Below are 17,815 nucleotides of genomic sequence, written 5' to 3' on the forward strand. Positions count from 1 at the left end.
ATAAATAAATGAATAAACAAAACTGTGCAGAAGGAAAAGCTACTCCTTCTATGAAAAGGCATTAGTGAATAGAAAAGAAACAGTGAAGTGCTAAAACTAGTAGTGAACTTTGAAAGATCAGAATGTTAATGTCATCTCAGAGTTTCTCCCTACAAAGTACCTTCTAATTTCAAAAGGAAAATTGATGGCTTTATAGTAGCGAAGGCTGCCAAATTTGACCTTGACCATGTGATCAAGATAAACACCCTAAATGCTGGGATAAACCCTCATCATGTGCTTCCTAATAAAATGCACAAGGAGACAATATTACTTCTGGGGTGATCTGTCCAAAAGGTGCCTCTGAATCTCATCATCAGAAACCATGAGGCACTCACTTCCCATCGTCCAAGTAAAGAAAGGCATAGGCTGAGATACTGTACTAGATGAAAGCCGGAAGTAGAGAGGCCAGAATAAAGAAGGAGAGTACCCAGTGCAAAGTTTGACCCTCCTTGGGATCTTGGACCCAGAACCAAGCAATGACCTATAATGAACTTTATTTGGGCACCTGGCAGAATTTGACAATGAACTTTGAGTTAGATAGTAGTATTGCATCAATGTGAAATCTGGTAATTTGAATAACTATCCTACAATTATATAAGAAAATGACCTTATTCTTAGAAATGACACACTTATTCATTGGTAAAGGGACATAGAATTTCCCAAATGATTGAGGGGGAAGAAAGGAGTATGTGTGTATACAGACAGAGTGAAAGGGCAGATGGGACCAAATGTAAATAGTTGGCAATACTGGGCATACAATATATGGACTAGTTAATAAAGCCTTAATGTTGGGTTCTCTAGATCTTTTCTTCAGCTTTGTTTAGCAGGTGGGTTATTATATGATAAACATCACTTGGACCTTTTTAGATGTTATTAGAAGCTGTATACATTGATAAATGTTGAAGAGAGAGAGGGCTCTGGGTATGAATTTTTTGTGGTGGGTACCAAGAATTGAACTCGGGGCACTTGACCACCGAGCCACATCCCAGCCCTATTTTGTATTTTATTTAAAGACAAGGTCTCACTGAATTGCTTAGCACCTTGCCATTGCTGAGGCTGGCTTCAAACTTGCCATCCTCCTATCTCAGCCTCCCGAGCCGCTGGGATTACAGGTGTGTGCCACCACATCTGCTAGGTTTGAATTTCGAGAGTAATTATTGTGATGTCTCGGCTACTTAAGATACTTAATAGCCAGCCCAAACACCTGCCAAAGATGACTTTGCAAAATATATTTCCCGTCTCTGTCTGAATTTCTTTTATCAACAGCAACAAAATAATGCTAAAGTCCAGTCACTCGGCAAAAGCTCATCTACTTGTTTACTTTCATATTTTTAAGATAGCTTCAAATGTTAACATAATTCAGTAGGCTACAACCTGAGAGAAATAGCAAGGAAAATTGATATTTCCGACCCGTGCTGCTGTTCTCTTTATGAGACATTTTATTATCCAGGTGGGTGGAGCCCTGACTCAAACACATTTTCCAAAGTGCATTTCCTTACCTAGTTGTAAATGAAAATGCCCTTGAAGAGGTCTTAAAGTATTTTGTATCACACACTATTCAGATGATGCATTAAACAACGCCATCCCTGTTCACAGGAGAAAGTATAAGAAAGCCGTCTGTGAACCTACTTAATTTGAGGGCCTGAGTTTTAAAAGGAAAGTGAAGTGTAATTTTCTGAATATACTTGTGTGGAGTTTCTTTCTTGGGTTAGTAGCATTGTATCCAAAGCAATTCACCCAGTATTGCACTGTTTTAATCTGCACCTCATCAAATGGAATCCATCGAATGGATTCATGATGTCTAAAGCTGTCCAAACCTACACAAAACACTTTTGTAAGAAACTGCCAGAATTGGCGGGCACAGTCTTAAGAAGAAGAATTTGCTTTAAGCAAAAGAAAATCCTCCAGAAGAATCTATCTGTTACGGTTTAGATATGAGGTGTCCCCCACAATCTTATTTGTAAGATGACGCAAACATTTTCAGAGATGACATGATCAGATTATGAGAGCTATAATGTAATCAGTGTGTTAATCCTCTGAAATGGCTTAACTGGATGGTAACTGTAGACAGGGTGTAGCTGGAAGAACTAGGTCCCTCAGATTGTGTCTTTGGGATTTATATTTTGTCTGAATGAGCAGAGTTCACTGTCTCTGCTTCCGTGTTGCCACATCCTGAAATGCTTTCTTCCACCACGATGTTCTGCGTCACGTTGGACCCAGAGCTATGGAGTCAGCTATCTGTGACTTCTAAGCCACCTTGTCAGGTCCTTTGGTTAGTGATGATAAAACTGACTAACTAAAACACTAACATTTTCCTACCTACTGAAATACTCAAATTTTCCTGGAAAGGAACCAGATCTCACCCTATCGGGAAAAAAAAGATACCATATTCTTAGCATCTTGATTTATTCAGTCATCAGGACTTTATTACCCTTGGACCTGTGCCTGACGTAGTCACTCTGAGGCATATTTACTTGCTGGGAATTTGTTGTTTAACGTGGTTGTGGGATGTGGTTGTTCAACCTAACTCAGAAGATGATATGTCATTTAGAAAAGTGGTAAAAGAGAAGTCATGAAAGAGATAAGAGATACAAAAAGAGATAATGAGATAAGAGGTCTGATTTTCTGTTAGGAGTATAGTCATCCTGGAAGATTCAGTGGAATCCCCTTCTTACTAGAAATTTCACGGTGTCCACTGTATGTTAACTATAATGTACAGCAGCCTTGTTAGTGACCTGTGTAGCACTGATGAGGTCCACCTGTGGTGCTGTACATGACATTAACACATTGGACCCTCACAACTGCCCTATCAGGTGGAGATACTTAACCTTATATGGGAGGGATCCTATGTTGGGAAAATAGCTTTCCAGAGGCAAGTTGGGAAGGAAGCTGTACTGGGATCCCAGGTCTGTTCCTTTCATCAAGTAGTTGGTCTCTGGGGGATGCTCTGTGATCCACTCTCATCCTTGGAATCTTTTTTTAATATCAAGGTGTGTTCAAGTATTCAACCTGTATAGTGATTTTAAGTTGATCCATCTGTGCTTTGCTTTTTGAATAAGAATCTCAAGCCACGTGTAAGAAGAGGAGGTATTTAAGGTTGGGATGACAATCCCTGGAATTTAGACTGTCCGATGTTTAATCTTGGGCAACTTAAGTTCAGATTCCTGAAGCACTATTTCCTCGCCTCTAGCTGAATATAGCAGTGTCTGCCCTGTCTTCTTAGGTTTGCTAAAGAATTAAGTGAAATAATGTATGTGTTAGCTTTTTGCAAACTGTAAAATGTAAAGCATTGTTATCATTTTTGTCATATTTCTTTGTGAATTTATTGAACTATGCCCTTTAGTCTATTTCTCAAAGCAATTGAAATACTCCTTCAAGTTCCCATTTGTATATATGCAAGACATTTATAAAAGTTGGGCCCTTTTGAGTGTTTATAATCTTAACATGTGACTGAATCTCACCAACTTAGTTTTCTGCTTCAAGGTATTTAACTCCATTAAAAGTTTGCTTTTTAGTAGGGAGATTGACCATGACCTGTATAATAGGTAATATGAAGGCATTGGTATTATTTGTTTTGAAGTGTCATGAATGCATTGTAGTTACTTGGGAAGATGTGCTGCATTTTGAAGTATGGAGGGGTAAAATGACACTTTTTCTGGTCTCTCCTCTCAAATACTTCAGCAAAGAAAAATAAAAATGGCAAAATCTTAACGGGGAATATTGGTCCATTGCACTATTCTCTACTTAAGTGTAGGTTGGAAAATTTTCCTAATATATTTTTTAATTGTTGTTTTACAGATGCAGATTTTCTTTTACAATCCAGATGACTTTGACAGCTTTCAAACTGCAATTTCTGAGAACAGAATAATTGGAGCCATGGCCATATTTTTTCAAGTAAGTTAGCAGTGGCTGAAGTACTTCAACCAGAGAGTTCTCGGAGTATTTTTTTTTTTTTTAATTCATCGAATTGTTCCATGTTTAATGAATGCATCTGTTTCCTAGTTCACACCTGTCTAAATGAAAGATATTTCATATTGTCTAATGTGTGATTTAAAATGTAAATAAGTATGTTTAGAAACATAATGAAAATTTTTGCATGAATTATTCTGATTTTATTGCTACTTGACTGGTGCACAGATTGAAGAACACATTTATCATCTAAGTTACTTCTCTGCTGAAGCGTTTTGAACAGGTTCCTCCAGCATATTAAAAGGCTAATGTAAAAAAAGGTGGTTTTCTTGTGAGCAACTTTAAAACTTGACATTACTTGCAACTAGATTAATAAATAGCATCAGTCACTTCTCTAAAGAGACCCCTTTTCTTTCTCTCCCAGAAATCACCATGGAAACTAAAGTTTTTGTTCAGACTCTTTCTGAGTTAGTACATTCATGAACTCCCAGCCTCGTGAACTACTTTCACTTTTAATGTGTTTATGTTGATTAATGCTCATAGCTCATGAGTTAAATCTGCACATAGAAGCCAAATCTTACATCCTGCCATAGGCAATGCTGTCCAGGCTTTTTAATAAGTTAAATCTAATTAAAGTAGTATTGATCAGCGAGTGTCTTGATCGTGTTCTGATACAAGACATGATGCTTTTTGTGTGTGAAAGGCAATCTCAGTAGTAGCCACATGATTTGTTCTTCAGTCTTAAAATATGCCTGAATTTTAAGAAATATAGGCGTTCCCCTGATTTTTTATTTATTTATTTTTTTGAGACAGGGGTTCACTAAACTGCTTAGAGGCTGACTTTAAACTTGTACTCTTACTGCCTCAGCCTCTGGAGTTGCTAGGATTACAGGCATGAGCCACCACATTCAACCAGGTGTTCCTTTTACCAGGGAGTCAGTGTTGGAAAACTGATCTTCCTGACAATTCAAAGGGACATTAATTAAAGACTTCATGACCTTCTCCAACATAGGTCTTTCAGGTCTGCCTTTTTGAGCAGACCTCTTTGTCATTGAGATGGGGCCATTCAGGTATGTTAATTTCACTGCCCTTTCTAGTGGGTGACACATGATTGACAAGTCTCTTTGTTGCGTCTCTCTCCCTCCTAACTACCTTTCCTTGAATGAAAACTCCAGTGGGAGATTTTATGCAAAGATGTGAAAAGTCTAGTATTGTAGTGTAAGGAACTATTGGTTCTGTTATGGCACCAGACTTTAAATGCTGGCTTCTGTTCTACTGGTGGGCTGTGAAATCATTTCATTGACTCCTGACCAGCATTTTAAACATGATGAAATGGTAACATAAAGTGGGGAAAATAGCAACATATATTTCACATAGTAAGGGTAATTTTTTAAAGAACATTTTTAGTTGTTTACCCATAGTAATTCATACTGGGTGTGTTCTGGGTCATGATTTGTTATTTTAAAAAAATGGCAAAAATAATAACAAAGTTTTATTTGCTGTAGGTCATGATCAGATGTTTTGGAAATCCCGTTTATGCTATATGTTGGGATGATCTTCCTATTGTTCTTCAACACATCTTTTTTCCCTTTCGTGAACCACAATTGAGTATCATGTTTAAAGAACTTATTTTCACTGGGGTAAAAAGTATTTGCTTCTGAATCCCACCTCTTTTACTTAACAGCTGCATACAGGTGATGTCATTTAAACTTTCCAACCTTGGTATTCTCATCTTTAAAGTAGGGATGACAACTGGTACATCGTGAAGATTTTAATGGTAATTAAATGAGTTCCTGGTATGGTTCCTGGTACCTAGTGGACTCTTGGTAAATGCCACATATTCTTTATCAATAGCCATCCATCTGTTTCTGTGGGCAGGGGACCCCATGATGTACATGTGTTCTTTTCATGAGCAGAAGTGTATTCTGGCACTGCCCTATTTATTGGGAGATGGCCTGGATTCGTCTGAACCCTTCTTGCTCCTAAACCATGTCTGATTTGCCTTTGATAATACTGGCATCCTCTTAGCTCCTTGGAAACAATTCCCACTTACCTGGCTAACCCCTTGGTTTTCTGTCATTTCCCTCTTGGATGCTGCTTTTTATGTAGCTGAGCCTCTAGTCGCCCCTCCCCCTTCTCTGTCATGCCCACCTATGTCCAGACCAACCACGTCCTACTTTATTAGGCACTATTCTTATAGGAAAATAAAAATTTTAAATGTTTTTATGAGTATTGGAAGGACTATTTCACAGCATGCTCTACCCAAATGCTTTCAATTTTTCCAGCTCTATAAACTCTTGTTAAATATAAGACCAATTAACAGTCTTGGACAGGCAAACCAGCAAAATACTTCACTGTGAAGTCTGGGTTTTGAATTTTTAAAGAATTTCTAGGACAGGGCTTCTAGTTTGCATATGAAGAAATTTAATGTGTATTTCATTTGTTTGGTCCTTTTCTAAATTTTGGCTTGCTATTCTGTAGACACAAAATAGAGAACAGATAATAAAAACTAAAACAGAATTTTATTTAGACAGCAACTGTGTTGAGCTGCTTCCTTTGTTTTCCTTATAAGTCAGTCCACATGTGTGTTTATACATTTGGGTTCACACTGTGTCATGCAATGGAAAGAAAAAAGTATTATTGTTATTTTAATTTGGCAGTCTAGTTAGACCCCATATTTTGAGATCTTTGTATTTTGAATCTTTCTGTAAGAATAAGTTTGAGAGTTTGGTATTTCTCTCCAAAGTAAAGAAATCTTGAGATATATATGGGTGTATGTAAAAATACACATACACACATATACATATACACACATACACGTGTGTGTGTGTTGGAACAGAGATATATATGTGTGTTGGAATATATATACTATATATTCCAACTTCAAACCTGGCATCTTAAGTTTTGGTATTAAAGAAGTGTTTATCATCTATTCAGCACAGATTCTGAGCCAGGAATTGTGTTAGTTGCTACATTAAGTATAATGAGCATAAAAGTCTGCTATCTACTAGAACCTGTCCCAATCCCATGTGATAATGGCTGAAAAAAGGTAGCAGAGAGCGTCCTCCTCCTATAGAGAGGCTGTGTCTGACATGGTGCTCATAAACCAATGGATCCATTCTCCAGGGCTTCGTGATACAAATGGCCCACAGATACATGTCCAGGCAAGGCCACTTTCCAGGGAGATGTTGGAGTTCAGATGTTGACTTACACTGTACATAATAATTTTTGTACACTTTCAGTTTTTCATTATTTCTACTTTATGCCCCTCATCCCCATGTGTGTTTATTGTTCTGGTTTAATTTTGGTGCTCTCTCTGCCTTTTCTGTGATAAGGTATGATGAAGTTAGTAATGTCGCCCAAACACTTTAAAAAGCACAAACCTAGCGGGCACATGGTTGACAAAGGAATCTTAGGTTAGCCTAGACTCAAAGTCGCCTGCTTGTGGCTCTGTTGTGGTTTATAGGTATGATTTGTGGTACCTATTCAGTGTTTAAAATTCTTTCCTTCAGTTAAATATGGGAGGTTGACATAAAAGATCTTTGTGATCTATCAAACCAAGACCAGAGTGGTGGCTGTGTATGGTGGAGGGGGTGTGCCTTCCCCTTGTAACAATCTCCAAGTGGTCTTCTTCATTCAGCATGGATTGGAAGATCCTGAGACCTGGCATGGACTCAGGCAACTTTGAGCGGCAGCTCACATTTATTGGAAACAGATGAGGGTCAGTTGCAGTGTTGAAAGCTAATGAGCCAGGACTTCCTGAGTGCTTTGTGTGAGTACAGTAAGGGAAGGAAGGACCACTTCCATGGTGGAAGATGGAGAATCATGGCAGCCACCTAGGGTTATATACCTCTTGGCCCACAGAGCTGTAGAAGGTGAACTCGTTTCAGAGCCTCTGTTGAGTAGAGTAGGTTCTACAATATTCTAAAGCATGGTAATGACTATGGAGGAAAGGTCACCTTTTTTAAAAATATATTTTTTTAGTTGTTGATGGACACAGTACCTTTATTTCATGTGATACTGAGACTGAGGATTGAACCCAGTGCCTCACACATGCTAGGCAAGTGCTCCACCACAGAGGTACAAAACCAGCCCAAAGGGTCACCTTTTTCTAGTCCATACAAATCAACTCTAAAAGTAGGATAGGAGATAGGTCAGAGTAAAATTTAAAGGATTTTTAAAAAGAAATAAATTTGAAATTAAAAAAACTGGCAAGGGATAGAGTAATTTGTTTTTTAAACCACTCAAGAGAATAAATACTTGTTTAGGTAATTAATATATGTACAAAAATTAAAATAATTTTTTAAAAGTAGAATCTCCACTATTCTTTCACATTAACTTGATTTGCATTCCTGTAGAAATGGAAACTATCAGAAGTTACTAAAGTGCTCTTTGGAAATATTCTATTATTCTAATATCCTATATGGTTAAATTAAAAAACTGAGGTTTACATGAAATTCAATCAGTGGGATAATTAGGCAATTTATGGAAAGATGTATTTTACATTTAAAATAATTCACAAGAGGGAAATGACCTGCCCTCTAAGTAGGCTTATATTTTTAAAAAAGTTTTTCATAGTTGTAGATGGACAGCATGCCTTTATTTATTTTTGTATGTAGTGCCAAAGTAGCTTATTTATTTATTTTTGTATGCAGTAGCTCTGCCACTGAACTACAGCCCTCTTTTAAACATGCCTTCTAACCATGCAGCCATCTCGATGAATACTAAGGCTGTTGCTTGCACAGTGTGGTATCTACAGGTTGGCATAATTGTGTTTCTTCATGAAGAATATGATTATCATTGAGTTTATGATTTGGGGGGGAATGTCCCATTTGTTTCATTACCCAATTGTGATGAGAGTGCCTGACATTTTATTTGCATTTGTGGATTCCATGGAATTTTGTACTTAAAAATGCACAATTGTTTCAGAGCATCTATAGTAAGAAATTTTTCTCATGTGACATTCTTTCTGGCTTTTTTTTTTTTTTTTTTTGGCTGTAGTTACTTTTGATCCTTTGATTCAAACACAAAGATATAAAAGTATTATATTTATAATTATATTTATAATGTATTTCGAAGCCTGGTCAATAGGTATATTTCTTCTCCTCTTTTCATGCCTGGATTGAACAAAGGGCACTCTACCACTCAGTGCATCCCCAGTCCTCTTTATTATTTTTATTTTGAGACAGAATCTCACTGAATTGCTGAGGCTGGCCTTAATCTTGCAGTCTTCCTGCCTCAACTCCATAGTACTGGGAATACAGGTGCACCACTGCATCCATCAATAGGTGTATTCTGACACCATTAAGAAATAAATAAATTGCATGTGCTTATAGACTACCTTTTTGACAGCATAACTTTTTAACAACCCATCTCCAACAACTTTTGAGAATCTCTTCATTCCCCATTAGTGTTTCTGCTTCTACTGAGCTGAGCCCCTTTTTGTCAATATTTTTTCATTTCTTTTAAATTCCACCCAGAACTTAACTGTAGTCATTTGATTTTCCCTCAGGTCCCTATAGTCACTTGTCCCTTTTTGTTTCTGCCCTTATTTTACCATTGCAAGGAAACTTGAGGACTCAAATGTCTCGCGAGTTGCTAACCCATTCTTTATATCATGTCGGTGCTACAGACTGCTTAATTCTTTTCCTCCATCTGGAGAGGCTTAGTAATTAAATGAAATGGCAGCACCTGGGATTATTTATAGATATTGAGAAGGCAGGAGGAGTTCTTGATGACTCATCCATCCAGGGCTGGCAAGGAAACCTTTTTCTCCATTTCCCTGCATTCCTCCTTCCATACCCACCTCCAGAGATAGATGTGATTTGTCCTTCCTTTGACCTGCTGTGTCTCTAGCATCCGTCTAGCACTGAAGCTGTTACTGTACTTGCCTTCATTGCTTTTATCCTCTGAGGTCATTGAGGACCGGGAGGGTTACCTGTCACTGCATCTCTTGCCTTATCCTTCACACTTAAATACTTAACTGACCTTGGTGGAAACATGTTTAGACTCTTTGCCTGAATTGAAATGAGACATGCTGATAGCCTATTCACTAAGGAGTTTTAGAAACAGGTACAAGATGAGATAGGTCCCGAGAATGCTAGAACATAAAGTCTTCCACACGGAGGTCTGCGTCTTGCTCTTTTTCCCACCCACCTTCCCTAGCTCTCACACAATGGCTTGCTCTAAGTATTGCTCAGGAAGTATGTGCTCGGAAGGTGGAGTTCAAGGAAACCTGTCAGTGTCTTACCACACCACAAATGACTTGTAGTTTTGGAAAAGCATCATCTAGATGACTGTGTAAACATCACTCCCCACCCACCTGCCTCCCAAAAGTTGGTTTTATCAGAGTTTTAAGACTCTTGAGATGGGTAAGGACATTAAACATGAAGGTTCATCTGATGAGTCATTAGGATGACTCTGACTTGGGACTCCACTAGGTCTAACATGTTGAAGGAATGTGTCTCCATATTTATGTTTATAATTGTGAAGAAGCAACAGGAATTTTGGAGGGATTGAACCCAGAGGTGCTTTACCACTAAAACATTCCCAGTTCTTTTTAATTTTTATTTTGAAACAAGAGTCTTGCTAAGTTGCTGAGACTGGCCGTGGGCTTGGGATCTTCCTGTCTCGGCCTCCAAAGTAGCTGGGATTACAGGGGTGCACCATCAAGCCTAGTGAACTTAACAAATCCTAAAGTGGTAGTGCATCCAGAGGCCCTACTGGAATATTTTAGTGTCAAGAATATCTGGATAGAGGTCCTAATGGAGTATTTTAGTATCAAGAATATCTGGGTAGAGGCCCTAAGGGAGTAGTTTAGTGTTAAGAATGTCTGGGTGTGTCTGAGAATGTTTTTACAAAGTTTTTCACCAAAATGCTTTTATTTCAGTAGATGGTAGGTAAAGAAGATATTTTGGATTATTTTGCTAATTTTTTTTCTTGGTTTTCCTTAGTCTCTTTCTTGGTTATCTCCTTTCTATGTTCTGAGAGTTGATGAGTTAGTTTTGGTTTATTTCAGTGCATTTGTAGGTAAATTTTTTGCTTTTTCTTATTCTTGCTGTTTTTTTTTTTTTTTTAATGAGTGTGGTTTTTTCCCTATTTCCCCCTTTTTCTCCTTCTGATTTTTAAATTAACAAAATGTAAGATTTTTTCCCCCTGATCTGTACATTCATGTACCCATTTGCTAATCATTTGCTCATTCTGCAGTATCTTATCAAGTACCTTCTATGAGCCATGCTCCATGAAAATTGCCAAGGTATCCTTAGACTTGCATCCTGTCCTCAAGGTAATTGTGAACCATAAGTGTCTAGAAAGGGTGGCCTTTGAATTCTTTTTTTGGCAGTGGCCATTATTTTGTCATTGGGAGATAGGGAGAAGGATGGATCTGGTCAGGCAGATAAAATATCAAGAGAAAAAAGTAAGCATTGTACCTTGTGTCATAATTTTACAATGATAAAAATTCCATTTGGAGAGCACAGAGTGTCTAGTTGAGAATTTTAGAGTTGGACTCCCCATTTTTCTTCTTTCTTCTACCCTTTCGCAAAGCAAAACAGCAGCATTCAAGCAGAAAGTATTTATTTTATTCATGGTAATCTAATTTGTTTTTTCTGTTCTTTTCACCTTTCCCAAGGAGTCTTTTCTTGTTTTGTTTTGTTTAAATAAAGAATACACATTTTATCCTTGCTATGTATAGCTCTAAATTCCTGCCAGTTCTGATAGCATTGTGAGATAAGGGCCATTGCAGGGGAAAGGAGCAGGGGCGGGAACAATTTTTTAATTTTACTCATTTCCCCCTCGCCCCCAAAAATATCCACCAATAACTGTTTTTGATTCTCAGAATCTGTGAGTCTATGGTGAAGAGTGGTGGTAGATTATTCCTTTTTAGACTGTTTTTCAGGATAATTGCAGTAAACTAATATGATCTTAATTTATTTCTTTCCAGTTGCTGCTGTTTGAATATCATCCTTCCCACATTTTCCCCATCCTTGGTTTTATCTAGTTATAAGTTCAATTCTTTCACTACATTACCTAGAAATGCAATTTCAGAATGTTTTGGGCTGATTAAGAATACTTTTATGCACACACAAAAATTAAAATACATATGTTCCAATCAAACTATTTTAACAGCTAATTGATTTCATAGGATTTATCATTAAATGAAGGCCAGAACCATTCTTAATATTCAGGTGCAATTTTTGGAATAGATTTGTGGATGTTCAACACCAAATTTATTGCCTATCAGGTGTTTTCATCACATCTCCTATCTACAAATGGCCTGTACTTCAAATTTCCTCTTAGTGGACATTACAGAGGACTGTTTAATTATTGGCGAAGCATTACATAATTAAGAGACTGTGAGTTCTTTGGATGTGACCATGTGAAAATCTATTTTAATTAAATCATTGCACTTCAAGGGCAGTTACTAAGTACTTTGCTTCTGTACATCATTGGGTGTAGTTTAGAATTCTTCTGGTCATTCTTCAGTTCTAATGCCTGTCATAGAACCTGACTGTCACAGTCTTAGAGAAGATCTTAGGCACTCTGTACTAATCCCACCTACAATAACTAATCCCACCTGGCTCTCCTCTAGCTCTTTGCAGTCTCCTAAGCCAATAATTTGTGTTGTATAACTTTTGGTGCAGTTGTGGCTTCTCCTATTCTGTGACCTCCTGGGGCATGATTTTACAGACTCTCTAGCTGATGAGAGTCTTGAGAGGACTCCATACATCCAGCACATTGCCCTCCATGTTTGAGGCAATTGGTCATTCTCCACACCCCAACCCTCCTCCCCTAGATAAACTAGTTGAAAAAATGCTTCTTAGTAGAATGTAAACACTACTGATATGTTGTCACTTTTGGAGACTTCAGTTGGCATGAAGCTAAAGACTGACGGCTTATCAGGTACTATCTGATTTATTCCTCCCTGGAACCTCCAAGATATTATTTCATTTTACAAATGTGGAAGCTGAGGCATGGATTTTCAATAGAAATTACTTATAATTAAACAGGCCAATAAATATGGGAGCCAGCATTTCAAAGCAGCAATGTATCCCCAGGGTATGTGCTCTCCATAGAGAACTGAATCAGAAAGTTGGGTGAGGGAGCAATATTTAGGGTTGTACCCTTATGGTCATGTTTTATAGTGCTTCAGGGCCTCTTAATTTTGTGGATACTAGAAGAGTTATTTTCTTATAATTTAAAAGTATGTTTTTGTTCTTTTGTCTTTAAGTGAAAAATACCTTTGATCCTAAATTCTCTTATGCTTGTGCATGTAATTGTTTTATGTATTTGGCGACAGCTATTTTCTTCAACTTCCTTCCTTTCATGAAAAGGCTATAAAAAGTATAGATGGAGTGGTGTGGTTAGATAAGAATAGTGAATGAACAAAGTAAAGAGTGCAATGGTCATTCGTTAACTTTTTACATGGCAGTGGTTCTCATGAGGTTAGGGATGGGACAAGGGGTTTAGTTCCCTAGGAGACATGTGGTCATGTCTAGAGATGCTTTTGATTGTGAAAACTGGAGCAGAGGTGCCCCTAGCATCTGGTGGATAGATATTATGGATGCTGCTATGTCTTGCAGTGCATTGTAAAGTCCCCTACAAGACAGGATCGTCAAGCCCAAAATGCCAGTGATGGCTGATATTGAGAGCCTCTGCCTCATGGTCATCAGCTGCATGACTGAGGCCACCAGAGTTAGAGGGATTTAACCTGTGTTGTTTGGGTTATCTTACAACTTGATGGAACATAGGAATAGCTAACCATCCCAGACCCAAGAAGTCCACTAGTCCCCCCTACCAAGATTTGGACAATTGAAAGTCCATTGTAATGTGCAAAGATTCACCTGTTAACATTTTTAAATCTGCTTTATTTCTGATTATCTTTGTTTGCCTCTATGTCCTTGAATCCCAAAGCCCATATGGTATTTGTTCATAAACTGCAGTAAATTTTGAAACCAGCACCAATAAAATAGACCATTCACGAAGATTTGGAAAAGTAAACAAAGGTAAGAAGAACATGTGCAAATGCTTTGGAACTCAGTATCAGGAAGAACCAGCTTTGAAACACTCAAAGAAACTCCCTTGTGGAGTTATAGAAGAATCTGCTTCCACATATCATAGCACTATACTGTTCCCACAGCATTGTAGAATTTTCACAGGGCAAGATTTTAAAGCTGTTTATGCCGGTTTATTTTAGGGGTTTGTTATTGACTGTTTTGAACTCTTATTATTACCTGACCATGTAGACATTGATGGCCAGAATTTTTTTTATTTATTATTATTATTATTATTATTATTTCATTTTTATTTTTGGTACCAGAGATTGAAAGCAGAGGCACTTAACCAAGACACAGTCCCAGCTCTTTTCTTTTTTATTTGGAGACTGGTCTCTCTAAAGTTGCTTAGGGTCTCACTAAATTATTGAAACTGCCCTTGAACTTGCAATCTTCTTGTTTCCACCTCCCAAGCTACTGGGATTACAGGCATGTGCCACCATGCCCAGCCACAATTATATTCTTTATAAATTATGTGTGTATCCTGATACTACCTCCTGCACTACTCTATTTAGCATTGACCATCTGAGAAGTTTGCAGTTCTCCTTTGATTTTATATTTAGGGTTTACATTGAAGCTACTTTTTTTCTGTCTGTAGCATCTTAGTGTGTGTGTGTGTGTGTGTGTGTGTGTGTATAAAGTTTGAAGTCATCTGAGACCCAGTGCTTTTGTTTTCAGTCTGTTCCAGGTAATGTCTATAGATCTCTGGGTGTCCCTATAATCTGTATTCCCAAAGCAGATGTCACATGCACCACATAGATTATATTTTAAGACAGACTGGTTTACATAGATCCTTCCAATTGGGTAGAAATCCATTTAACCATTTTTACATGATGTGATAGCAAACTTGGGAGAAACTGCATTTTATTTATGCATGTGTCTCAGTATACCAAACCACCTAACACTTGGGAATATATAAAGGAAAGAATTTTATTTGGCTCATGATTCTACTAGCTAAAAAGTCCAAACAACATGGAGCTGGTGTCTTGTGAGGGTCCCCTGGCTGCACTGCAACATGGCAGATGGCATCCCATGGCGATAGCATGTATGTGAGAGTAGCAAGCAGGAACATGATGAAGAGCTGACATGTTGAGAGGTGAAAGTAGAGAGCACAGTGAGCCAGAACCTCTCTCTTAGAAACAACCCATTCTTATGGGAACTAATCCACTCCTGTGAGATGAGCATGAATCTCTTTACAAAGGCTGTCATGACCCAATCATCTTCTGCACCCCACCTCTTAGAGCTTATGTCACCTCTTCTTGTGCTCGTAATGGGTACCAAGCTTCCAGCACATGAACCTTTTGGGGGGCAAACCATATACAAACTATAAAGTGCCATGTGAGACTTCCTATGACTTTTTTCCCCCAGCATACCTCTTCTTCTGTAACACCTTGATCTCAGTAGCACAATTTTGCCAGCTGTGGTATTTTTAAAGTACCTCCTGTGGTTTGTGATGGATTAGGAGACAGTCTATAGGGAGAACTTCCATACTAGAAATATTTCATTCTGGGCTTTTAACTTGCCATCAGTAAGCATCTGAATGTGACAAAGGCACAGGGTTGGAGCTCACATCATTTCTTTATTTTAACTATACAGAAATCTATAGAGGAAATTATTAATATCAAATCCCCCCATTTTGATATTTGTGGGAACTCTAAAACCTACTTTGGCATTGATTTATCTGCATACATTTGTACAATAGATTCTTTTTTCCTTAGCTCATGTGTTCTTGGAAAAGATACTAAGTTTTATGATGGGGGGTAAGGGCGTGTGTACCCACACAGGCAGATTCCGCCATAGCTATATATAAAATGATTCAATAGGGCGGAGCTGGGGCGGTAACTCGGTGGTAGAGCACACACTTAGCATGAACCAGGCTCTATGTTCAGTCCCCAGCACCAAAACAGGACAAAAACAATACAACTCACTAGTTTAGATCTTGCATATTTGGAATTTTTGCCTGAAATGATTCTCAGTTCTGTGTCCCTGGTAATTCAGTTCTGGGGACTTCTTCATCTGTATTACTGAGGTCTTGCTCTACTTGATGTTCTGTTTTCACTGACAGCTTGATGTCCTTGAACACCATTCTAATGAGGTTTCAGTGAAATATTTCTATTTTTAGGCACGTTCCAAAGGTGGCTGCCAGGCCACTAGTTTATTTATTTTTTTAACTGAACCAATTATAGGGTTCAGTGCCAGATGTTTGAGAAATACAAGAAGCTAACTAACATGAAGCCAGTTCCTAATCTTTCAGGGAAGAAATGAATGGTTAGGATCATATTTGAACTTAACAGCCCAGCTATCCTCTTGCTTTCTCTCTCTCTTTTTTTTTAAATTCTTTTTTTTTTTAATGGCAATAGACTAAAGCATTGAGCTTACTCTATATTTTGAATTATACAAGTAAATGATGTCCTCATCTCTCTAAAACATCATCACACAGGTGAAATTGAAAGCCTTTTGAAGAGAGACTTTCAGTGTCTAATTCTCTTTGGATAATATTTTAGTAATAATGATAAGAGGTTATATGTATGAACTCTGTTCATGTGTCAGGTTCTCTGCCAGTTCTGCAAATCATTATACATATGTTATCCTATGTAATGCTCGTAACAACCCACGGAGGAGGAAATTATGATTCCAGAATCTTCCCTAGATTCTAAGAGTCCCTTTGATTATGAAATTGATGTTTGAGGATTTAAAGTGAAATGTCTGCTAAAATTCTGACTTGGGGCTTCCTGGCTTGGTCCTTGAATCCCCCACCCACCTCCTGCTACCTCAATTCCTGTATCCATAAAATAGAAATATTCATATCAGATTGATTGGTTGTAAATTTCACATGAGATTGTGTATAGGAAAGCACTGTGGAAAAGTCTTTGAAGCACTTTATAAAAACTGACAAAATAGTAGTAGTTTTGATAATCAGAAGACAATGACAAGAGTTGAAATGCCCATTCTTTTCCCCTGCCCAGAAGTCTGGCCCCAAATATATACACTGAAATAAACACGTTGCTCTGGCCTGTCACATACACAGTGCTTTCTCCCAGACGACCTGAGATTAGGAGGAGGGTGCTTGAGGTCTATGATTGCCTTGGCTGGGAGACAAGGTCTTAAGTGGCTGTTATTGGTGCTGTAACTCAGTAATTCAGGAGGAGGTAACCAAATTCAAATTTCCTCAAGGAAATGTCTCTCTTACTGCTTTAAAGAGGAGCTAACGTAATTAGTCACAACAGCTCGTATGGTGAAATAAATAGTTATTTAACTGACATAACCAGTCGACTGGAAAGGGGCCTGCCAGGGACTGGTACAGACCCAGATCCCTGCAGATGATCATGAGGCCCCATCAGATCTTCCCCTCAACCCAAAGGGATCCTTTAATTCCTAGTAGTGGGTCTGTTTGAATGTAATAAAATATGGGGAGTGATAATGACCAGATTATATTGTTTTATTGTGTGCATGTATGAATATGTAACAATAAGTCCCACCATTATGTACATCTGTAATGCACCCATCAAAAATGTGGAAGGAGAAAGAAGTGGGGAAAAAGATAGTAATAAAACAGAAATCCTTTATGAGGTCTTATCTGTGCTGGGAATAAGGAATCCGTGATATGCCTTATTGGTGTCTACTTGAGCAGAAGCAATGCTAGCAATAAGGTTGAAATTATTGGGGATTTTAAAATTCCATGGCATATAAATCACTGCTTGTTCCGGTGATAGATTTCATTAGTCCCAGTGTGGATGTGGCTGGAAGGTGGGATTGACTGTGGGAGATGTGATGCTCTTCTGCTTATTATGGCAGCTTTGATTGTCTTTCCTTTA

At 38.0% G+C, this 17,815-nt stretch overlaps 1 protein-coding gene across 1 annotated transcript in view; it reads left to right on the forward strand.

Moving 5' to 3' along the window:
- The window catches only part of Ptprg (protein tyrosine phosphatase receptor type G), a 707,594-nt gene that overhangs the window by 495,993 nt on the left and 193,786 nt on the right, over window positions 1-17,815 (forward strand). The window contains 1 exon segment of the mRNA XM_047532314.1: window positions 3,838-3,933. Within this exon segment, the coding sequence (XP_047388270.1) occupies window positions 3,838-3,933 (96 nt within the window).

This window comes from Sciurus carolinensis, chromosome 17, assembly GCF_902686445.1.
Source record: "Sciurus carolinensis chromosome 17, mSciCar1.2, whole genome shotgun sequence".
NCBI classification, from domain to species: Eukaryota; Metazoa; Chordata; class Mammalia; order Rodentia; family Sciuridae; genus Sciurus; species Sciurus carolinensis.